Source organism: Pyrgilauda ruficollis, unplaced genomic scaffold (genome assembly GCF_017590135.1).
Source record: "Pyrgilauda ruficollis isolate IOZ18807 unplaced genomic scaffold, ASM1759013v1 scaffold34, whole genome shotgun sequence".
In the NCBI taxonomy this organism is placed as follows: Eukaryota; Metazoa; Chordata; class Aves; order Passeriformes; family Passeridae; genus Pyrgilauda; species Pyrgilauda ruficollis.
In genome coordinates, this window is record NW_024524822.1 from 1,605,904 (window position 1) to 1,629,800 (window position 23,897).

Here is a 23,897-nt window from a genome sequence, read left to right on the forward strand (position 1 = left end):
TTCTTCCCCCAGAGGGTGCTGGCACTGCCCAGGCTCCCGGGGCGGGGAGGAGGGGAAGGGGCTCCTGGGTGTGCGGGGATGGTGTATGCTGGGGGCTGTCAGGGAAGGGCCGCGGGCCCAGCCGCCCTGTCTCCCTGTCACCCCAGCCAGGAGTGGGACCGAAAGGCCGCAGCTTGCTCGGCCGTGCTGTGGCTCTGCTCCCACTCCGTCTGAGGGAGTTGGGCAGCCAAGGGTGGCTCGCAGCATTTCCACCAGCACCCGTGTCCTGCAGCAGCCGCCTGCAGGGACAGCAGTGATGTGTACGGGTGTGAGCCCTGGGAGGGGGCGCTGGGCATCCAGCGGTGGGCTGAGACCCCGGTACATCGCCATGGAGGGGCAGCATCCCCCCAGTGCAGTTTGACAGCAGAGTCCCTGTGAGCTCCATCAAATGCTTAGCTCATGTTCCCTCCGCTTTCCAGGCAGCCCCGAGGCCCGAAGCTGCCGGGCCGCTGCAGGATGCCGAGCTCCGGGCAGCCCTGGACGTGCTGCAGTGCTACGACTTGCACTCCGTCGTGGAGGAGTGGTTCATCGAGGTGCTGCAGACTGACCTGCAGGCGAATATCGCCCCCGAGTTCTGGAACTGCATTGGCCAGTATGAGACCACGGCCGAGGAGCCCCAGTGCGCTGCTCTGCTCCTGGACGCGTTCAGTCTGCTCAAGTGCCGCCTGGAGCCCTACCTGAACAGCCTGGAGCTCCTGGAGCAGTGGACCAAGGCAGGCCTGCTCCTGGGCACAGGTGCTCAGACATTGCAGGAGAAGGTCTACACCATGTTCAAAGCTATCCTCTTCTTCTCCACGACCAAATCCTTCCAGGAGATGATCCAGCAGTTCTACAGCCGCACGTTCAGGATATACATGCGGCAGTGGAAGAAAGGAGAAGATGGAATGAACGAGTGTGAGAGTAGCATGAGTGAGACTGAGCAGGAGAGTGACCCAGAAGAGGGTGGAGGAGAGAGCCAGCTCTGTGCAGGCTGCAGCAGCAAGAGGGAACAGTGCTGGTGCCCTGAAGCCATGGAGCAGTTCCAGCAGCTCAATGACATTCTGTAGGTATCTCACGGGGTGGTGGCTGTCACTCGGAGCAAGGGGGGTATGGATGGGGAGCAGCAGCAGGTTTTATTGATCCCTGAGAATAGGAGGAGCTGTGTGAGGTCAGGCTGTGTCATGGTGGTGGGTAAAGAACTCGACATTCTGATTTCAACTGGTGGTTGAACAAGAGCAGATCCTTAGACAGAAAGTTCCTCTCCCTGGATATGAGAATATCCTCCTCTTGCTCTGAGCCTCTGACCACAAAGAAGCAAACCAGTGCAAGGTGTCCCTGCCCGTGTCAGGGGTTCCAACTAGATGATCTTTAAGGTCTCTTCCAACCCAAACCATTCTCTGATTCTATGAAACTCTTCTAAATGAAAAAGCTTTTGATGGCTTTAAATGTCTGTAAGGAGGATGGAATAGCAGTAGTGCCATGTGTTACATGTGTAGTGCATCTGTGTGGGCTGTCAGAGCATGTGGCCCAAGCTGGGCCTGCCTCTGTGTAATGTACAGGGAGGGTGGTGCCTCCAGCTATAAGATTTTCTTGATTTGCTGGTGCCTTTTCTCCCACATGCTCCTGACGGTGTCCCTGTGCCCACAGCCGCCGGCTGAATTTGCTGGAGAGGGTGAGTGCTGACGCTGTCACCACCATCCTGCACAGGATGATCGAGGAGAGGATGGAGCAGCGCTGCCGCGGGGAGTACGAGCACTCCTTCCTCAGTGAGTTCCAGGAGGTAAGGCACGTGTGGGGGCAGTGAGGGCCCTCCTTGGGAGATCACAGAATTCACAGAATCACTGGGCTGGAAGAGACCTTCAAGATCGAGTCCAACCCACCCCCAACCCCTCAACTAAACCCTGGCACCCAGTGCCACATCCAGGCTTTGTCAAACACACCCAGGGATGGTGACTGCACCACCTCCCTGGGCAGCCATTCCAGAGCTTTATCACTCTTTCTGTAAAAAACTTCTTCCTAATATCCAGCTTATATTTCCCTTGGTGCAGCTTGAGACTCTGGTTCTGTCAGTGCTATCTGGAGAAAGAGCCCAACCCCACCTGAGCACAGCCACCTTTCAGGGAATTGTAGAGTGATAAAGCTGTGCAGCTGTTGTTGTTTTTTAGCAGCTCAGGCTAAAAGCAGATTCCAACTTAAAACACCTGGTCCAGGGCTAGGACTTCCACCATGCCTGGCAGGAGAGGTGGCTAAAACTCCCCATTTTGGCTGATGCTGGGGAGGAAGGTTTGCTCTGACCTGAGCATGAAGCAGTCACATTTCACCTCATGATGTGTGTAGTAATGAGGGAATTTCTGTGGTTCCAGTTTACAAACCACAAGATCAACAAGTGCCATCTGGCCTGCAGAGGGTCCTCCCTCTGTGTAGCTGAGCCCATAATTAGAATTTCTGTGGCTGTTTTCAGTCCTCTTTCCAATTCCCCTATAAAATTGGAAGCAAGGGTGAGAGAGGATACTCTGGTATTGATCTCACCAGTGGCTACACAGAATTAAAATAATTCTTTGCAGCTGCCCAGTTGCTTTGCTGCTATTTCAACTAAGTTTGTGTTGAGCTGTTTACCCATCAAGACTTTAAAATTAAATTATTCTCCAGGTTATGGCTCCTCCAGGACACAATCCTGAGCTCAGTGCTCCTTGCACATGACCTTCCCTTTGCGTGTGCTGGAGAACCAGGCCTGCAGCCAGGTTCCCATGCAAGCCAGACACCCTGGATCCCTCACTTTTTGCCATGCCAACCGTTTTTGTTGCTGAAAACATCAGGAATCTTTTTGTGTTTACTTCCTTTTGGTTGTTGTGCAACACTTTCTTCACTGCACCTCGTGTGAAATGCTTTTGGATGACCTGGAGATTGTTTAAGGATATTTTCAGGGAACCACAGAAAACACAACTGCATTCCACTCGTGAGATGCTGCCCTTGCTTCCACCTCTTGTTTGGCCTTAGAGTATTGGAGGATGTCAGGATTAGGAAGAGGTAATTTTAAGGAAAACAAATTAAAAGCACAGGCCTGGAAATCTAATGGTTAAACAGAGAAGACTGAGAAACAGCTCACTGAAAATTAAGGTGCTGAGGGCAAGGCCTCTTTGCCAGCATGGCAGCAGCTGCCTGGAGTGTCAGGTCACAATCAGGCTGTAACAGGAGCACTCAGGGAAGATAAACTCAAGGGAAGAATGGGTTGTTTTGATAATAATTCCTTAAAATCCTGTTGCTTTGCATCAGTTATAGTCCTGTCCTTTTGTCCTTTAGGGGAATTCTTTATCAGCTTCTCCACAGTTTTGCCCAGGTTTGTAGTACTCAGGTTTGTCCTGGCAAATCTTCTGCATTTCTTCAGTGTTTCCTCAGTCAAGTAATTAAAAATAAACATCAGCAAAGCAAACATTGACTTAGCATTTTTGTTTCAGGCTGTCAGAATCTATAAAAAAATACTAATATCTAGTATTAGAGTGGTAGTAGACTATCTTGTAGCATATTGGTATTCCAATACTATCCCAGGAAGTAGAATGTATTTGCTAATTGATGAGGGGGAAAAATTATTTTAAACATCTGGATCTTGCAATTGGGTACGTTTGAAATTTGGCAATTACATATTTCTCACTAAAGCTCAAATATAAAAAAATAACCTTCTTATGCTCTCTGTTCAGGTTTTTATTTTATAATTCAGTGACAAGGCTGGTATTTGGATTTCAAATGCCTGAGTTGCGTTGGGTGTCTGTGATTTCTTGGGATATCTTGTTTGCTTTTCACTGATTTCAGGAACCATAGAAATTTTGGGGCAAGGATGGTGTAATGGGCAATTTGCTAATTTTCTTATGAATGGGACAGTTTTGCAGGTGTAGAATGGGATGAAACTCTGCAAGCATGAAATAGGCTGCAAGTTTTGGAACAAACCCTGTCCTTTTTGGAGCCTGGTGCCTGCACTCAGTCCATGGTCACCCCTTATCTTCTCACACCCAGCTGCACAGTCCATATCCTGTATCTTGAGTTCAAGTTCCAGTTCTTTCAGCTGGGCTTTCCCCAGCTGTAGCCCAGGCTGGGGCACATTTGAGGAGCAGCTGGGGGTGATGCTGTCCTGGTCCAGCTGCCCCTTTCTGCCGGCTGTGGTGGCTGCCTGGGGTGGGTTACGATGTGGCTGTGCATTCACATCTGTTTCTCCCTCTTGTCGTGCAGTGGATAGAGAAGGTGATTGGGTGGCTCAGCAGAGTGTTCCTGCAGGATGGCCCCTTGGCACAGTCCTCCCCAGAAGCCAGCAGCACCCTGAAACGCTGGCGCTGCCATGTCCAGAGGTTCTTCTACCGCATCTACGCCAGCATGCGCATCGAGGAGCTCTTCAGCATCATCCGAGGTGCTTCACCCTTGGGCTGGGACTGGGTGGGTGATGTGTCACACTGCCTCCCCCTGCCTCCCCTCAGAGCCTGGCACTGCTCCTGATCACTGCTTGGTTTGCAGATTTCCCAGAGTCAAAGCCTGCTGTGGAGGACCTCAAGTTCTGTCTGGAAAGGACTAACCAGAGACAGCAGCTGCTCAGCTCCCTGAAAAGTGCTCTGGAAATGAGACTTCTGCACCCTGGTGGGTTTTAGATTCTTGTCTGTGTCCTGACACTGTAAGGAGTCTGGACATGAGTGGGGATCTACTTGGAGCTGGTTTAGTTTCCTCTTTGAGGAGTGAGGGGCAGTCACCATGCCCATCACACATTATTTGTGTTGCAGCGGGCATGGTAGCAGCAGCTGATGGCATCCCAGCCCCCGTTGGCCTCATTTTTACTATGGCCAGGAGCACAAAGTTTATCTTTGGTCCAGGTGGGCAAAGGCTTCTTTGCACTGTCAGGACTCTAAGCCTCTGTCAGCTCTGAGCCTCTGTTCATGCTCAAAACTGGTTTCTCAGGCACATGGATCTGATCTGCCCCATTGCCTTGGGCAGTAGGGCAGAAAGCCCCCTCCTCTCATACCACAGGTAGAACAGAGGGCTTGGAGCATCCAAACCCCTTCTATCCAAGCCATTATTCTGTGCTGCAGGGCTCTGACTCTCTGCTCCTCTCCTGTAGGAGTCAACACCTCCGACATCATCACTCTGTATATCTCGGCCATCAAGGCCCTGCGGGAGCTGGACCCTTCCATGGTGATCCTGGAGGTCGCCTGTGAGCCCATCAGGAAGTATCTGAGGTAGGAGGCAGTGGGGCAGTCTGACACATTCCCTTTCCCTCTCCTTCCCTCACTCACTCTTCCCCTTCCCCCTTGCTCTGTTTTGGTGCCACTGACAGGACTCGGGAGGACACGGTGCGGCAGATCGTGGCCGGTCTCACGGGGGATGCTGAAGGCTCGGGGGACCTGGCAAATGAGCTCTCCAAAGCTGACCCAGTGACCCTGGAGAACGGCCAGGAGAGTGATGATGACATTTCGGAGCCAGGGGACTGGGTTCCTGACCCAGTTGATGCTGATCCAGGTGAGATGCCAAGCCCAGCAGTCCTGGCAGCCAGCTGGTTTCCCTGGTGGGCTGTAGCCTTGAGCAGCTCATTTGCTGGTCCTCTGGAGCTGGGCTGGGCTGAGGCAGGTCCCTGTTAATCTCACATTGTTGTCTGCTGGATTCCACCAGGGAAATCGAGCTCCAAGCGTCGCTCCTCAGACATCATCAGCCTCCTGGTGAGCATCTACGGCAGCAAGGACCTGTTCATCAATGAGTACCGCACGCTGCTGGCTGACCGGCTGCTGCACCAGTTCAACTACAGTGCTGAGAGGTGAGGGCCCAGTGCCCAGACCCAGGGCTTCCATGGCCAAATCACCCAAGTTTTCTTTCACCTGCTGTCTGAAGGGTAGAGCCTTCAGACTCAGTCCTGTCAATGGCTGTTTGTGGAGCCAGGAGTGCCTTTGGCTATTTGCTTTGCAGCTTTGAGTTTGCCTCTAGAATTCCATGCTCAGTCCTGCCTTGGCTTGTGCTGATAGAGCAGCTTGTAGGAATTTGGAGGCACTGACACGCTCTTAGCTCCATCCCACACGTTGTGTTGGCCCCCCCAAATAGAAGGGATGGAAGATGTGTGTTTCTGAAACACAGAAAGTTCCACCTGAACGTGAGGAAGAACTTCTTTGCTGTGAGGTGACTGAGTAGTGGAACAGGAACCCAGAGAGGCTGTGGGGTCTCCTTCCCTGGAGATATTCCAAACCCATCTGGACACAACCCTGACTGCTCCAGGGGACCTTGCTTGAGCAGGGAGGTGGAACTGGATGAGCTCCAGTGGTCCCCTTCCAGCCTGAACCATTCTGGGATTCTGTCTTCAAAAAGCTGCTGGCCTAGAGGAGGTGGCTGTTCCTCACTTGGGTACCAGGAGCCATCCTGGGCAGACACTGTGCCTTGCAAGGCTTCCCTAAGAAGAGCACCTCATGCCAGGGACTTAGGTTTTTTGGCTGTGTGGTGAGGGGTGGAGGCCAAGCGAGGTTTGTCCATCCAAGGGCCCCATCCCTGACTTGCTGTGTCTCTTTCCAGGGAAATCCGTAACGTGGAGCTGCTGAAGCTGAGGTTTGGTGAAGCTCAGATGCACTACTGTGAAGTCATGTTAAAAGTAACTCCTTTTATTTTTTTAATTCAAGTCCTGGGTGTTTGTGCCCATTGGGGAAGGGGAGGGACTTGAGGAGTGACCCAAAAAGGGACTTTCAGGAAAGTGGGGGTTCCAGAATGCCAGTGAGGGGCTGATTTGTGACAGGCAGACAGAAGTGCATTTAAATCATGTCTGTTTTTAAGCCCTGTGGGCTGGATTATCAGCTCTGGGGAATGGTTGCTCTGGTGCTGCTGTGTGTCCTGTCCTTCCTGCAGTATCCTGGCATTGAGGAGCTGGGCTTGTCCAGCTTCTCTGGGGTTGGAACTCTGGAGTTTGATTCTTTTGGAGCACTCTAGGAAGAACACAGGTGTGGAGGGCTTCCAGTGAAGGCAACGTTGAGTTGTAACCCCTTCCTCTAAGGTCCCACAAATTTTTCTGAGTATGTAGCAGACTTCCAAGTAGACACACATGACCATGTCCTTTCCAGTGTCTCCATCATCGTGTGGAGAGAATGCTGTTCCCCTTGTTTAAGCCTGTCCTTCAGTAATGGTTGGCACTGACTCTGAAGGGAAGGAGCCACCTCAGCTCCTGTGCCTGTTGCAGGACATGGCTGACTCGCGGCGCATTAACGCCAACATTCGGGATGAGGAAGAGAAGCTGCCTGAGGAGGAGAGGCCTCCCTTCAGCCTCGTGGCCATTATCCTGTCCAGTGAGTTCTGGCCACCACTAAAAGAGGAGAAGCTGGAGCTTCCAGAGCAGGTCAAGGAAGCCATGGAAGCATATTCCAAGAAGTATGAGAAATTAAAGGTGAGGCCACTTTAACCTTCCTTATGAAAGCTTTATGCAGTCCCCTTTAGCTGCTGGCTGGCCCACGCTGCTGCAGTGGGGTTTGCAGTAACCCAGCACTTAGTGGTTCCTGCTGGGAGATCTGCTGTGAGCAGCTGCTTTCCCCTTTTCCCAGGCCATGAGGACCCTGAACTGGAAGTACCACCTGGGGCTGGTGAGCCTGGATGTGGAGCTGGCTGATCGCACACTCTCCCTGTCCGTGTCTCCTGTGCATGCTGCCATCATCCTGCACTTCCAGACCAAGAGTGAGTGCTGTGGAACCCTGTCTGTGCTTCCATGGGTGGGAAAGCCACGTTCCTTGGGCAGCTGGAGGCTCTGAGAGCTCTGGCAGGAGGACCAAGACCTGGTGCATGGGTTTGGATCTCCCACAGGGTCTCCAGCACTCAGCAGGGCCACAGCTCTGTGCCCCTCTGCTTGTTCCTGGCAGTGCCTCCCCACCTTACCCAGCTTCCCACCAAATCCTGGCAGGCTTGGGTGTGAGAAGTTCTCCATCTCCTCTCTGATCTCCATGGTCTCTGCAGGCACCTGGACGCTGACAGAGCTGAGTGAAGTGCTCAAGGTGCCTGTGACTTCACTGAAGAGGAAGATGACGCTGTGGCTGCAGCAGGGAGTTCTGCGGGAAGAGCCCGAGGGCACCTTCACTGTCATTGAGGAGGAGCAGAAGGACCAGGTGGAGAAGGTTGTTCTGATTGACAGTGATGAGGAGGGGGACTCTGCCATGGCCTCACAGGCTGACCAGAAGGAGGAGGAGCTGCAGGTACCTGTCCCTGTGGTGATGCAAACATCCTGTATTTTGGGTTTGGGGAATCTGATCAAGGTGATGGATTCAATTTGCACTATGGACTCACATTTTCCACTGCAAGTGGCTGAGTCCAGCACAAACATTTGGGTTGTGAAGTGGGTATCTCATGGTTAATCTCTAGGTGCTGGATCACAGCCTTCCCTCCAGACAAGTGCCCAGCTGCTGAGTCAGGAAACCTTTTGGAAATCTCCAAATCGTTTTTTTTTTTTCAGTTTAAAAAAAGAAAAAAGTCCGAGACATGATTTCATATTTGAAAATAGTCATAACTTGTTTGGATGCACCCGAGCAACACTTTTTGGCACTTCTGATTGCCTAAAAGACTTACCCAGCACTAAGAGCTGGATCTCTGCCTTCTCTCTGTTGTGGTTCCTGGACATTTCCAGTGCCTTTCCTGCCTGTGAGTCACATTGTGCCTGTGTTGTGCAACACAGCATTGTCATGCTGGTGTTCATCCACAGAGGGTCATGCGTGTGCTGCAGTCAGATCCCTCTGTCTAGCTTTTTGCCCAGCACTTTGCTGCTGTTCTTGGATATGCCCTGTTTAGAGACCCCATGGCTGTGGCTGAGAGCAGAACTTACTGCCAGCTGCACCCGTGCCTTGTTTCTGGGGTATTTGCTTTGTGCTGTAGTGTCAGTCACTCACTGTGGCCTGTGTCCTCTGCAGCTGTTCTGGACGTACATCCAGGCCATGCTGACCAACCTGGAGAGCCTGTCCCTGGAGAGGATCCACAGCATGCTCAAGATGTTTGTGATGACTGGCCCCGTGGTCACCGAGATCGATATCCAGGAGCTGCAGGGATTCCTCCAGAAGAAGGTCCGGGACCAGCAGCTCATCTACTCAGGGGGGGTCTATCGCCTGCCCAAGAACTGCAACTGATCTGGCAGTGTCCCTGCCCGCCCTGGGCACTCCTGCCTGTGCCTGAGCCCTGCTCCAGAGTGCCACCAGCTCTCAGTGTCCTGCTGGGGGTTCTCTGCCCTGGGGCTTTGCTGTACCCCCTTCCCCAAGCAGGTGACACTTTCCACATGGAGGCAACTCAGCAGCAACCTGGACACCCCACAGTGTTTGGGTCTGCTCCCCACATTCCTTCCTCCCCTATGTGAGTGACTGGGCCCACCTCCCTGGTTAATAAATAACAGTAGGCTCCTTTTTCCAATGGTGCCAACTCTTTTCTTTCCTCTTGGCACCTCCCCACACTGGAAGGACAGGCAGGAAACTCCTCAGTTTGCCAGGCACTGTCCCCCTTTCCTTGGGTCTCCATGTGCAGCTCCAGGAGGTTTTGGGAGGGGACTGTTGGCTCCAGCTGCTGCCCGGGGCTCTGTGTGTGGCTAAAGCAGTGTCTTGCAGCTGGATGTGATGAGTGAGACCCTGCCCAAAAACAAGGCTTGGTGCTGCCTCTGACAGGGAGGGAACAACTCCAGGGTGCCCTTGTTTGGGAGTTATAAATTGTGTGGAATAATTTTATTGTGGGATAAAGAATGCTTTAGATGGATGAGATGCAGCAGTTCTTCAGGGCAAGCTGGTTAGTCCTGGAGGAGATCCAGTGGATTTTCCAGCCCCTGGTGGGATTGCTTTGTCCTGGCACAGGTCTGTGTCCCACCACCATGGGGCTGCCCTTAGGGTCAGTCCTGGGGAGCTTCGGAGTTCTTGGCAGCACACAAGGAAATGGGATGGGATAATCCCAGAGCTCCTGGTTAAACACTGTGCCTCCCACCCAGCTGTGGAGCAGTTTCAGGATTGCATCACATCCCCCCTCCAGGGTGTTCAGGCTCCCTCAGTCCTGCTTTCTACATGGGTTTTGTTCATCAGGAGGAATATGCTGGGAAAATCTGGCTTTTACTAAAAAGATGTTTTCTGTGAAGCACCCAGTGAGTTTCCTCAGCCCAAGGAGTCTTTCTCGTTCTCTGCTGCATCTTCAGTCCCAGCCTGTGGGTGCTGTGGCAGCTGGAATTGAGAATTAACAGAGCCACAGGTAAGACACAGGAGCAGCTGTGAGTGTGGCCTTCCATCCAGGTGTGAGAGACCTGTGGAACACAGAAATCACCCCCTGTTTAACACTGAACCTTATTTTCCAGTACCTAAAGCCCACGAGTCCCTGGGGCATCTCTCCTGCAGCTGCAGGCAGCAGGGTGCAGCAGTTCTGTCCCCCTTGGGCACGTTGGTGTTTTCCTCTGTGGATAAAGCACAATTTCTTTATTCCCCTGGGGCACTGGGAACCTGGTGCATCCTGTTGTGAAGGTTCCTTGTTCTGAAGAGGATCTGGTGATAACTGAATAAACCCCAGTCTGTGATTACTTCAGGTAAAGCCAAAAAACCCCAAAGGGCTGCAAATCCATGATGGCATCAGCAGGGAAAGGATGGACATCCATGCCTGAGTACCCAAGGAACTTTTCCCTTTCCTCCTCTCTGTTCTCTACTTTGACCTCTCCCGACTTTTTTCTTTATATTTTTTTCATGAAGGAACTGAGCACATGGAAGGATGTGGAAGGGCAGGCAGAGAGGGTCAGTGGGGTCAGTGTCTGCCAGCCCAGGGTGTGCCAGCCCCATCCCACAGCATGTCTCATGGAGTGTCTGGGGGTGCTGTGGCTGTGACAGGGCAGGGAAAAGGCTCTTTTTGATGTGGGGAGATCAAAGCAGCTGCCAGTTTGGAGCAGAGCTGGCAGCAGGGCTGTCCCCACTCACCACAGAGCCAGAGCCACTGCTGGGACACAGCCCAGGGTGACTCAGGGCCTTGGCTGTGTTTGCTTTGCTCATGGATGCAAAAACATTGATTTATTTACGTGTTGTGCAGGTGGATTTATTGCTCTGTGGTGCTTCCTCACCCCCAGCGCAGGGGCTGTGGGGCAGTGAGTGTGTCCTGCAGCCCATCCCAGCAGCATTCCCAGACTGGGATGAGATGAGGGACGCTCCCTGCCCTTCCCAAAGCCGTGGCTGTGCCCTGGAAGGGCAGGGGATGGGCATCATTCCCATCCTGACTTTTCCCAGCTCGCTCATGCTGCTCCAAGGACTGGACCGGTGGGGTGTGATGAGTTTGTCCATCGTGAGCCAAAGGATGAGCAATGCCACCACTGAGGGGACCTGGTGTCACCTCTCTGCCCATGGGAGGTCCCGGCCTGGCAGAGCCAGAGCCACCAGCTGAGCTGTGGTGTGGTTGTTTCAAAGTGTTACAACAGGAAAAATTTGGGTTTAATGACTGCCTCAGCCTTCATGGAATATAAAAGTCTTACAGTTAATTGAAACAAGCTGGAAATGTGATTTTTTTCAGAGTGAACAGAGGAAGCTGGGGAGAGAAAAGGGCTTTGTGCTGTTCCCTGTGCCACTTGCTGTGCAGCCTTATTGCTTCAGGCTGGAGCTGTGTCTGCTGTCCCAGGGCTGTCACCTTTGCAAATCACTCCCGGAAGGAAGGAAGGAAGGAAGGAAGGAAGGAAGAAAGGAAGGAAGGCTCAAAAATGCACATAAAATCACAGAACCATAGACTCACAGAATGGCCTGGGTTGGAAAGGACATTGAAGCTCATCTCATTCCATCCTCTTCCATGGGCAGGGACACCTTCCACTAGCCCATGGTTGCTCCAAGCCTTGTCCAGCCTGGCCTTGGACACTTCTTTACTCCTTGGATGCTTGGGAATGGCTCCAGTTCTTTGGGGGTGTTTTACAGAGCCCTTGGTGGATGATCCAGACCCTGCTGGGGACCCTGGGAAGGCGTAACAGTGATTTTCCCCAGTCACCACTTGTGACATGAGGTGGTATCGATGGCCCTGGGGGATGCTGGTGGTGGGACACTGTTGGTGACAGGAGGACTGCTGCAGGCACTCACTGCTCTCCATATTTTCCATATTATTTCCCAAATTTTCCATTTTTTTCCGAGATGTACCCCTTCTGTTTTCCAAAGCAGTGTGAGCCACAACTTCCCACAGTGTAGCAGTGCTGGTCCCTGCCCTCTCCCACTGCCTGGTGCTGGGCCTGGATGGTGCCTCATGGCAGGACCATGACCTTCCATTTGGTCAATGCCAAGCCCCTTTTTCTTAGCTTTTACCTCTTTTTTACTGTTTTAGCAAGGTAGGGATGGAGCTCAACTGGAGGAGAAAGAAGCAGCAGATTCAACTTGAGTTTTAGGAGTGATCATCTGACCCATCCTTGAATGTCTTGAAAACAAGAAATGAGATAAAAATCCTCTGAGACAGAGCACTCCCCTCATTTACCTTGGTCTATTTATAAACTGTTTGGAAGGGTCATGATAACGCAGGCAGGATGCGGTGTCCCTGCGGGGGACATTCCCAGCCCAGGGATAAACTGTTTGGGTTATTCAGGAAGTGTTAGAGCTGCTCACAGAAGCTGGAAAGTTTTGCTAAGAATGAGATTGGGAAGAATGAGGGGTCTGGCTTGATGGCCCCAAGAATGCATCCAGGGAATTTACACTGGATTTAGGATTTAGGAGAGCTGATGCTTCAGGAGGAGCCCAGGGATCAGCAGCAGCAATTCAGGGCAGATCAACATAAGATGGGTGAGGTGAAAGGGAAAAAATCCACCCACCAGCCCAATCCAGAGCTCATGTGGCCGTGGAGCTGGGGGATCACACTACAAAAGGGCAAATCCATGCTTGGAAAAAAGATCTTTGGGTCTGGGAATGACCCTCCAGGGCTGGATCCTCCACCCCTGCCAGGGGCTGCTGACTTCCTGTGTGGATCCTGCCCACCATGGATCACATTATTTTATGATATTCTTTTATTCTTCCCTGTCTGGGGCTGCAGGAGGGGCTGGTTCAAGGTCAGAGCCTGTGGGGGTCCTCCTGTGTCCCAACCCCAGCCCCATTTCCCCTTCTCCACTTGCAGCCTCTCACTTTTAGCTCCAGGGCTCCCTGCCCACTGCAGGGTTCACATCCATGGGCCATATTTCTGATCTCTACATCCATTTTTCTGCTGCCTCCAAGCCCGTGACCTCTTCAGCTGCTTTCAGTTTCTTTTTTTACCAGTTTTCCTCTTTTTTTGCAGAGTTTCTCTGGGCAAGGCCAGTGCTGCAAATACGGTACACTCCATCCTGGAGCTGCTGGGTCTCACTCTGGTCCTATTCTGAGCTCTGAGCACCTCACACCTTCCCCAAAGGGATCCTGGGTGCTTCATTCACCTAATTCTGGTTTCCCAGGGCACACGGGGGGGATTTGCCCACGTTTGGAAAGCAGCTGCTGTTCCTCAGCCCTAGAAATGTTCTGGCTAAATAGGTAATGCGCAAGACCTTGCAGGAAAACCCAAAAATTGTCACATAAGTTGGTGCCACCCGAGCTCCGGCGATGCCTCCTGGTGGGTACCAAAGCCAGGGGTGCCCAAAGCACTGGTACCAGTCAGAGACTGGCACCAAAATCTCGGCTCAGGGCACCGTTCCCCTCTCCCTGGGACATTCTCTGGCCTCTCTCCGTGTGGGAGAGGCTCTGTTTGTGCAGGATTTGCATCCGAGGCCGCAGGAGGGGCTGTGGCACCTCTCGTCCCCATCCTGGCCCCGCACCCGTTTCCTGCCCGCGGGGCCCAGCCGGGGGGGCCCGGCCTCGGCACCCGCCGGGACACGGGGGACAGGGATGGTGGCCCCAAATCCCTGGGGGACAGGGATGGTGGCCCCATGGCCCTGGGGGACAGGGATGGTGGCCCAAGGCCGTGGGGGACAGGGATGGTGGCCCCAAGGCCCTGGGGGACAGGGATGGTGGCCCAAATCCCTGGGGGACAGGGATGGTGGCCCAAGGCCCTGGGGGACAGGGCAGGTGGCCCAAATCCCTGGGGGACAGGGCAGGTGGCCCCAAGGCCCTGGGGGACAGGGATGGTGGCCCCAGTTTGCTCCCACAGGCCCCCGTGCCCTGATGCCCCCGAGTGCCCCCCAAGGCACAGCTCCCCCATGTCCACACATCCCTCACCTGCAGCACCCCCATGGCCCTGCCCCATGCAGCCCCCACCCCATGGCACTGCCCCCATGAAAAAGAACCCCCCAAAAGCCATTACCTCTGTGCCTGCATGTCCCCCCAGTGTGTCCCCTCCCCACAGGACACAACAGCTTGTCTCCTCTAATTTGGGGTGCTGGAGGTCCCCAAAGCCCCACGGGGAGGGGGGACACAGCCCCCACACCAGGGCCAGGAGCAGCTCAAGGGGATATTTGGGAACATAAGCAGGTTTTCCATTGTCCTGTCCTCCTTGTCCCCACATGGGACAGATACCTTCTGATGCCATCGATGCCCCTATCCTCCCCAGGTGCTCCCCAGCATTTTTCGGCAGCCACTCCAGACCCAACCTGTGATTTTGGAGTTGGCAGCAACACCAGGACAGTGTCCCCAGCCCTGCATCACCTTGTCACCTGTGTGGTCACTCCACGGCTGGCAGTGGCCAAGATCCTCATCCCCACGTGCCATCCAGCCCCACCAGCACCACGGGGTCCCAGGCAGGTCCATCCCACCTCCCCACTGTCACCAGGATGTGGTCACCCTCTGCCTTTAGCTCAGGAGGAGTTTAGAACCCCCTTTTCCAGGGCAGGCTGTGCATCTTCCACCCTCCTTGGGTTTCCTGCTGTGTTCTGGGGGTTTTCTGTCCCCCCATTACCCCCATGGAGTGCTGCAATGGCTCAAGCTCCTTCCCAGACAGAGCAGAACAGTTTTTGTTGGGCTGTTCAGGTTCACTGGCAGCCCTTGAGGGGCATGGCAGCTTCTTCCTTCTCTAATGCTGAATCTTTCAGACCTTTGAGGGGCACTGTGTTTGGGGGGTTTTTAGTGGTCCCCAACAACTCTGTTTGGGGGAAGCTGTTCCTTCTCAAACACCTGAATTAGCTAGAGGAGCATCTTCCTTCATGGCTGCTCCCAAACCACCTGCCAAGCTCCTCTTAATGGGATCTCTGCTTCGGGTCAGCCCTGCCCGGCCTCCGACGCCGAGGGCAGCTCCCAGCTGCTGAGTGTCAGCTCCAGCTGGGCCCCTGTGCCTGCCTGACACAGAAATCGCCACATTTGCAAGGATTTGTTAGGCAAATCCCGCTGGCCACAGCAGAGGCACATGCAGCTGCCTGGCACGGGGCTGGGGAGACTCGCTCAGAGAATCCCCTCCCCTGAAGTGGGGGGAATAGTGAGCATCACAGCCGGGGTGGGATCTGCACTGTGCTGCACCAAAACCCCTCAGATTCGGGGGTTTCCCCCCTTATTTTTGGTCCTGTGCAGCTGGGCTTGCAGGATGCAGGTCCCAGCTTAGGGCTATCAAAAACCAGGAACTTGAAATACCAGCAAGAGCTCGCTTTGGGCTTATCTGGCTTTACCAAATTCGGCTTGTTTTGGGGAAAAAGCCTTGGCCAGGTGGTGCGAGTGCAGGTGAGAGGGGGGACGTGCCAGGGCGTTCTTTATCAGAGCTGAAGGAAAGGGGAGTGCAGGTGAGGAGGAGCCCGTGATGAACTTTTGCTCTGTTGGGTGAGGAAAACCCCCGCTGCTTCCTGCTCCGGAGGCATGAAGTGGTTTTCCCCGGGGAGTTTCTGTGCCCACACCAGGACCTGGTCCCACGGGCGCCGTGCAGCCCTGGCTGTCCCCGTGTCCCCGAGCTGCCTGGGCAGAGCAGCCAAGGGCCAAGAGCTGCGGCAGGGCCGCGGCAGCAGAGCAGGAGCGGCTGCAGTCAGGACCTGCCCAGGGTCCAACCAGCTACTCTGGACTTGCTGCTTTTTCCAGACTCGTTATTTTTTACGGACTCACTCCTTCCCCGCAGACTGACTCCCTGTTTCTCCTGTTGGCAAGGGGAAGCAGCCAAGCACCGCACCAGCCCCAGTGAACCCTCCTGGCAGCGTCACCGCCTTGACCTTTAGGGTGAGGGTTCCGGGCTAATGACTAACGACCACAGCGCCCAGGGTGGGGGTGTTTGGCCCGGGCTCCGGGGCTGTCCGGGCGATGAGCTCACGCCGCTGCCCGTGTCCGCTCGCACGGTGCCGCCGTGACGGCAGCGGCCGGGGAGGGCTCTGGGCAGGACGGGGACACGGAACCGGCCGGCAGCGGCCACCCCATGGCAGGCGAGAAGGAAGTGCCGCCCAGGGCCACTCCTCCTCACCATTTCCTCTCCGGGGCTGGTTTCTGTACGGATGAGAGCGGCCACAGAGGAGCTGCCGGCCCGTCCGAGGCCGCAGGCTGCGCTCGGCGGGCGGAGGGAAGCGCCGGTGACCGGCGCCGAGGGGACACCGCGGGTAACTGCGCTGGCATCGGCTCCCCGTCCTGCTCCCCACCCTGCAGAGGTCACCAGGGCACCCCAGGGCTACTTCCAGCTCCATCCCTGCCACCGCCTTCTGCTCGTCCCCAGTCGCTGCTTTCCAGCAAAAGCCGCCTCGGTTTTCCAGGGATGCTCTTGCTCCCGATGGTTTGGGATGCTTCAGGCTCTTCCCCGCCGCTTGCTGTCCTTCCCTTTGGACTTGGCTTCGGGGCCTGGCAAAACCTGGGGCTGGGCTGGTGGGGTTTGGTGGCGAACGGGCTGTCGGGGGGCTGCTGGCTGTCGCCGCTGTCACCCTGCGCCGTGTGCGGGGGAGGGTGGGCGCCTGCACCCGCCGAGAGTCAAACCGCGCTGCTCGGCTTCTTCCCAGACGGGGCCCCCGGGCAGCTGCGGTTCGGGGTGCCGGGGCCGTGCTGGCCTCTGCCGACATTCCGGGGTTCTCCTCCCAGCCACTGACCCCCTTATCTGCAGCCCCCACAGCAAGGGGCTGCTTTGTGCCACCTTCCCCAGGGAAATGTTCCCTTTTGGATGGAGGGTTTGGCTCCAGCTGGGGGTGCGGGATATCAATCCTTAGAATTTCCCAGCTGTTCCCTTTTCCCAGCAGCTTTGCTCATCCACAGAGGCTGAGCTCGGGTGCAGCCTCCCCAGCCGGGGGTACTTTAACCCAGGCTGCGGTTCTCCGCTGGCCTCTCCTGCCACCAGGGCTTTGCCGCCTGCCCGGGGCTGTCCCCATCCCGCTCCCCTCTCCCAGGCTGCCCCCAGCTGCCCACACAGGCGCCTCTGTTGTGGAAATGTTTTTTTGGAGCAGCAGGGTGCACGAATGCAAACACTGCAAGAGCTACAGCAGGAAAGCTGGAGGCTTCCCAGGAGTGTTTCCAAGTGCAAGTTTTCCTGTGGTGTCCAGGCTCAGCACAGAACAGAGATCAGCAGTGTTTACATGAACACTGGGATGCTGCAGTCTGAATTCTTGCCTTCTCTCTCCTGTTGTTTTCACCAAATAGTAAATTAAGCTGCCGAAAGTGCAGCATTCCAGGCTGGCACAGCCTCCTGCGCAGCCCGGACCTGACACTGAGTGTGCAAAAGCTGCTCTTAGAAACTTCCAGTCCTATGTAAATACCAGCAGGTATTAGGGACTGAGTCATGGCATTAGCAGGGTTATTACATTCATGACTGGACAGATTCCTTGCTCAGAATGGGGTTTTGTCCTTCCACCCTGCCTTGCTCGGCTCATCTGGAGGGTTGGGCATCCCACACTGATGGGATGGATGTGCTGGTGGGCTTTTGGGAAGAGGATCTTGAACACCTCCCAGCTGGCGAGCACTCGGTCCTCACCATTCCCCACGGGTCTTGCAGGGGCACTGGGCTCTCTGCATGGACGTGGCAGTGGCAGAGCAGGCTCTGGGCTCTGAGCAGCCACATCACTCCGTGTTTCAGCTGCAGCAGCACCTGACTGTGGCCTGGCAATGTCCATGGGGAGTGCTTGGGGTGTCCTGTGTTTCCCTGCCAGGAGCAGCCTCCCAGGCCTTGAAGGGAGCCCATGAAAAAGAGAGAAAAAAAGCAGGTCCTGTTATGACAGGACAAGAGGTGATGGTTTTAAATAGAATACAGTGGCTTTAGAGTAGAGATAAGGAAGTTTCTGAGAACTGAGGATGGTGAGGCCCTGGCACGGGTGCCCAGAGTGGCTGCCCCCACTCCAGGTCGGGTTGGATGGGGCTTGGAGCAGCCTGGGCTGGTGGGAGGTGTCCCTGCCCATGGCAGGAGTTTGGAAGGAGATGGTCTTTGAAGGTTCCATCCAGCCATAACTATTCCATAATTCTGTGATCCTTCTGTTCTCTAAAACTTTTCCTGTAAATTTCCATAGTCTCTTCCCTGGCATTTAACCAACCCCCTCTTCACCTGCAAGGGCTTGGGGCTGAGAAAATATCACCCTGTGCTTGTGGAGATGTTTGTCAGTGCCTGGAGGGTTTTCTGATCCCTGGCTGAGCTCTGTGGTGTCCCTGATCCCTTGAGCCCATGCTGGTCTGAGCTGCAGGGGCTGCTCCCCAGTGGCTTTGGTGACAGCTGTCCCTTTGGGGAGCTGCAGGCACTATGTGAGCAAGGTGATGCTGGATGGAGAGGAGCAAGGCTGTGACTGCAGGTGGTGTGGGGACAGCCCAGGGCTCCCGGTGGCATCCTTTGGGTGGCATCGCAGTGATGGTGGCATCCAGCCCTTCTTCCTGGTGCTGCCTCAGGGCCTCCTTGCCAGATCCCATCTGGCTGGTTTTGTCTTTGCACACCAAACCCTGCACAGGGTCAGGATCTAGGTCAGCAATTAGCACTCGGGGTTAATTGCTGCCAGCAGTGGCAGCTCCAGCAATGATGGCTGGGCTCACTGGCTGCCCTCACACGTCCCGAAATCAGCTTGTGCACAGAGTGGGAGTGAAGCTTTGCATTTCAGAGCAGCCAGGGCAGGTGTGGGGTGAAGCAGGGGGGCAGAGGGAGCATTTCCAGGGCCCGTGGCTCCCCCACAGCCCCGGGGTGCCCTGGGGCTCGGTGGGTGACGGAGCCGCTTTGCGCAGGGGAAGTAAAGCCTCGTCCAGAGCGTGACTTCGTGCAGGTTGGTGGCTTCCTGCTGAGCTGCAGCGAGTTAATAACAAACTTCCCGACCTCCCTGCTCCCTCCAGGGTCGTGGTGCCTTTGGCAAGACCTGGTGTTGATTTTTAAGGATGGCTGATGAAAGTGGCATTTCCTCACGCTGCCTGTGCTGGCTCCGGGCTCTGGGGCTGGCAGTGCCACAGCAGCAAACTGTCCCTTGTGTCAGCCCTGCTGCAGTCCAGAGGTGTCAGAAAAGTGCCCTTCCACCATGACACAGCCTCTGCCACCTCCAGCCTTGTGCCAGGCAGGGCCAGGGCAGCACATGGGGCTGCATCCAGCCTGCAGAGCTGTGTTCTGCCAGGCGTTCCCTGCTGGGTCTGTGCCTCTTGTCACATCCCTCTGGCCTCTCCTTCTTGTTGCCAGCTGAGGTTTGTCCATTCAGATGGTTATCCCAGGATGACCATGTCCCTGAGCTCTCCTGTGCAGCTCCAGGGTCTCATGGGGCAGCCCCTGTGTCCCTCCTGCATGTCCAGGGGTGTGGGCACAGAGGGTACAGAAGGACCATGGGGGTGGCAGGGTTGGGGTTCTGTGGGGCTGCCCCATTCCTCTCCCCGCAGCCATGTGCTGCTGGCAGGCTCAGGCACAGCCACGCTGGCTCTCTGCAGCCACTCTGAGCCTTCCCATCCAGGGCAGCTCTCATCTCACCTCCCTGCCAGGCACATCCATCAGCACAGCCAGGAAAATCCTCCCTAGGAGGTGCCACCACAGCCAGGATGGCAACCACAGCAAGTTACTCCCACAGCCCGAGAGGTGTCTGTGGGTGGACGAGTGACTCCCCACAGGGTGTGTACGTGCCTGTGTGCATGTGCTGGCACAGAGGTGGGGCTTTGTGTCTTCCTTGAATTTAGCAGGTGTAGGGAAAGAGGACTGGGCAGCTGTGGTTCAGAGCATGGCTCAGTCTGTCCTGCTGTCCTGCCTCGTTTTCACAGCAGAGCCTTTGGCTTTGGCCCCAGCCAGCTCTGACCTTCCCTTCTGCATCTGAAGGCTGGGTTGGGTTTGTGTTATAACATCACTTTGCATTAATTGACACTGAGGAATGACTGAGGGAGCTGGGGGTGCTCAGAATTCTGTGAATTTCATCTGTAGTGTTGCACATCTCTCCCAACTTCCAGAAAGTCAGCTTAGGTCTGAAAGTCTCTGCCACCTTGCCATTGCTGGTTGCTGCAGGTTTCTGCCCATTAGAAAGGGGGATATCTGTCTAATTCCACTGTTATTGGTCACTTCCTGATATTAGGAAGGTTGATTTTACATAATTCCTTTTCTTTTTAGAAAGAAGATGATGTGAATGGGCTGTAAGAACCAGAAGACATGGAGGAAGAGCTGCCCTGCTCTCAGGTGGATGGAAAAAGTGTCCTCAGTGATCTGGGGGTGGAGATGCTCTGCATGGAGAGCAATCCCACAGGAGACACATCTGGAGCAGTGGAGGATGCAGGAGAGGTGCCCTGTGCTGAGAGCAGCACAAAAGAAGAGGCTCCTTGTGACCCAGGAATTGTCTTCACTGAGGACAGCGTGGAAGGAGAGAGACAGGGCAGTTCCAGTGATGGGGAAGGGGACATTCCTGGCAGTGACAGGGAAGGGGAGATTCCAGGCAGTGGCAGTGGCAGGGAAGGGGAGATTCCTGTCACCGACAGCGATGGGGAAGGGGAGATTGCCGTCACTGATAGTGACAGGGAAGGGGAAATGCCCTGTGATGCAAAAGAAGAGGCGTCTTGCTCGGAGAGTGACGCAGAGGAAGTACCAGATGCTGTGATCCCTGCTGCTTCCAAGAAAATCACTTCCATTTCCTCTCCCCTGCGGGCCTTCGTCCGCCTGCGCCGGCGCTACTGGGGGCTGAAGAAAAGCCGTCTGCATTTAGAGCTGCCTCGGGAAAAGTCTGCCGAGTTTGTCCACACCAGGCTGCTCCAAAGGCAGCTCTCCCTGAACAGAACTTCCCTGTACAGCCCTTCCATGTCCTTCTTTAATCAGTCTGGCTTTGAGAGCTCCCAGTACTTCACCTTTGACACGTCTGTGGAACATTACTCCGTGAAAAAGTGCAGGCGGAAAAAGAGCCGGAGGAAATCCAGGATGGTTCTCTACCCAGATAAAACAAAAAAATACCTCCCAGCAGAGGAGAAGAGCAAGGCAAAGCGCTGCCTCCTCTTGCTCATTGCCATTATCTTCTTCCAGATTCTCAATGCAATAGAGAACCTGGATGATAACCTCCAAAAATACGACCTGGATGGTTTGGAGAAAACCATGCACCGGGAAGTATTTGGGCAGAAGGTTGCTGTGGAAGGTATTGTGGAATTGCTGAAAGACTATCTGGCTACCCACATCCACAACAAGCCTCTGGTGATCTCTCTGAACGGCCCCACAGGGGTTGGGAAGAGCCACGTTGGCTGGGTGCTGGCCAAACACTTTCGCTCTGTCATGGACAATGACTTTGTGCTCCAGTACTTTGTGATGCATCACTGCCCCAGTGGGGTGGCTCCCCTCACCTGTGAAATAGATCTGTCCAAGAAGATTTCTGACATGGTTACCAGAGCTGAAATAGAGGAAAAGACCCCACTGTTTATTCTGGATGAGGTTGAGCTCATGTCCCCTGTCCTGCTGGACACTCTCAGCCGATTCTTTGAACCCAATCAAACCAACGAGTTCCTCAATGCCATCTACATTTTAATAAGCAACCTGGGAGGTGCTGAAATCACAAAGTTCGTTATCCAGAATGCATCCACTGAGCTCCTGCATCAGCAACGGGGAGCTGAAGAGCTGCTGAGCATCATCCAGCCAGTCCTGGTCAGTGTGCACCCTCTGTGGAAGGCTGCAGACATCATCCCCTTCGTCCTTCTGGAGAAGTCGCATGTCATAAACTGCTTCCTGGAGCAGATGAGGAGGGAGGGGCTCTATCCCGACCAGAAGCACATTGAAAGTTTGGCAAATCAGCTCAGTTACTACACTACAGGGGACAAGCAGTACTCCAGCATGGGCTGCAAGCAGGTTGTGGCCAAGGTCAACCTCCTGTAGGGATTTACTGCAGAGACCAAGCCCTGCTCTCATGATTATCAACCTTCTGTGCTCATGAGGAGTGTGTTCCAGCAGGCTGTGCTCAAAGTGTCCTTTCTCAGCCCTGCACTGGCTCTGCCCTGGCCAGGCAGAGGGGTGGCAGCCTGGACTACCTGGTCCCTGTTCTCCTCCAGAGACTTCACTTTTTCTGATGTTCTGTGGAACAGGAAGGGCAAGGAAGCTGGAGCCACCTCCCAATAAGTGCAGGATGCTTTGTTCCTCATTCTCATTTGGGATTCTTGTCATTAAGGAGTTTGGAGGTGTCATCAAAAGCTGCAGGATATAAATAGGATGGAACAATCCCTGGGTCACTGCCCCTGCAGAATATGTCACCTCATGTGTCTCACTCTCTCCAGGCTCACAGCTCTTTGCTTTCCCTGGTCCTGGCTGGTGTGTGCAGAGCAGGGGCAGGGCTGGACACCTGGCACTGGGACAGTTTGTGCTCCTGCCCCCGAGATGTGCAGGCCTGCCTTCCCCAGCTCCTACGTGACCACATCCTCAGGAGAACACTTTCTGGACCTGTTCCTGAGCTGTTGCTCTTCTGATCTCATCCCTGAGCTCACCTTTGGCACCTGCAGTGAGATTTCTGCCCTGCAGGTGTGTTTGGGCTCGCCTCAGAGACTGCTCAGCTGTGCCAGATGGTGCAGAAATAACTCTGGATTGTTTCAGGTCTGGTGGTGACACCTCCTCCTCAGGGCTCTTCTGCTTTTTGCCTCTGGGGACATGTCACTGTGGGCAGTCATTGTCTAGAGAGCCCAAAGCAGCAATGGATGGATATTAAGCAACACACACTGGAAAAGACAGTTTGGGCTGATGGAGTGGGAATCCTGGGCTTGTTCCCAGTCCTGAGAGGCCAAGGAAAGGCTTTGCCATTGAGCCCCAGGTGAGATGTGGCCTGGGAGCAGCTTGGGAAGAGCACACAGCTATGTTTTGAGCAAAACTGAGCAGGTATTTATGTCATTGTTTTCTCAGGTTGTGGATTTGTACAAGATTTCTACAGCTTGCTGTGAATTCCCAGACAAGAAACCCTGTGGATGTTTGCACTGGGGTTTTGATTCACCTCTTTCTAATTGTTGGTCTCCAAAGACTCTGTCACATACTCCAGCTTCCAGAGCTATTGTCAGGAATAAACTCAAACTATCCTGAATAAAAGAATTGAAAGTACATTTCTTTCATTTGATTGAAATTTGGATTTCCTCCAAAATTTCCCTTCTGGAGCCATGTACCCCTGGTAAGCCCAATCCAAACCCACACAGTGCAGGAGTGCCAAAAGCTGGGTGCTGCACAGCTCCTCCATCCAAGCCACTTCCTAAATTTACGTGTCCTCAAAAACCATCGTGTGGGAGCTGGTTTCCACAGCTTAGAGAGCTTAACTTAAGCAGTAAGCTGAGCTTACTGCTAAGACATTTGGGATGCTTTTATCCTGGATGAGAAACAACTCAGGGACCAGGATTCCCCTCCTCCTCCAGCTGGGAGAGGGACAGATGTTAGTTCTGATTGTCTCAACAATGTTTTTGTTTATAAATGCCACCCACGGGATGTTTGGTTGTGCCAGAGGTCCTTGGGTGCCTCCACACCAACCATCAGCCTGTGCAAAAGGGGAGGGTGACTTTGAGTGGGGCTGAGCATCTGCAGAGTTTGTTTCTACCCCTCTAAGGCTCTCCTGCCCTAAATCAGGGCTCCTAGCCATTCCCTGAGCCTGAGTTTTCCTGAGTGCCCTGTGCACCTTGAAGACCTGCTGGAGTTTTTGTGTCTCACAAAGCTCCTCTCAGTGCACA

The 23,897-nt window shown here is 54.4% G+C and overlaps 2 protein-coding genes across 2 annotated transcripts; both read left to right on the forward strand.

Moving 5' to 3' along the window:
• The first annotated feature begins 78 nt into the window (after positions 1-78).
• ANAPC2 (anaphase promoting complex subunit 2) lies at positions 79-9,394 on the forward strand. The gene is made up of 13 exons (XM_041475192.1): positions 79-97; positions 352-1,081; positions 1,666-1,798; positions 4,240-4,414; positions 4,519-4,638; positions 5,114-5,231; positions 5,330-5,511; positions 5,662-5,803; positions 6,547-6,622; positions 7,202-7,405; positions 7,560-7,689; positions 7,966-8,201; positions 8,910-9,394. The coding sequence occupies exons 1-13, from the start codon at positions 79-81 to the stop codon at positions 9,120-9,122; spliced, it is 2,478 nt and encodes an 825-aa protein (XP_041331126.1). The 3' UTR covers positions 9,123-9,394.
• Positions 9,395-16,147: 6,753 nt separating this feature from the next.
• TOR4A (torsin family 4 member A) lies at positions 16,148-23,285 on the forward strand. Its single transcript, XM_041475148.1, has 2 exons — positions 16,148-16,423; positions 20,347-23,285. Exon 2 carries the CDS (start codon positions 20,386-20,388, stop codon positions 22,078-22,080), a length of 1,695 nt encoding a protein of 564 aa, XP_041331082.1. The 5' UTR covers positions 16,148-16,423; positions 20,347-20,385; the 3' UTR covers positions 22,081-23,285.
• The last annotated feature ends 612 nt before the right edge of the window (positions 23,286-23,897 follow it).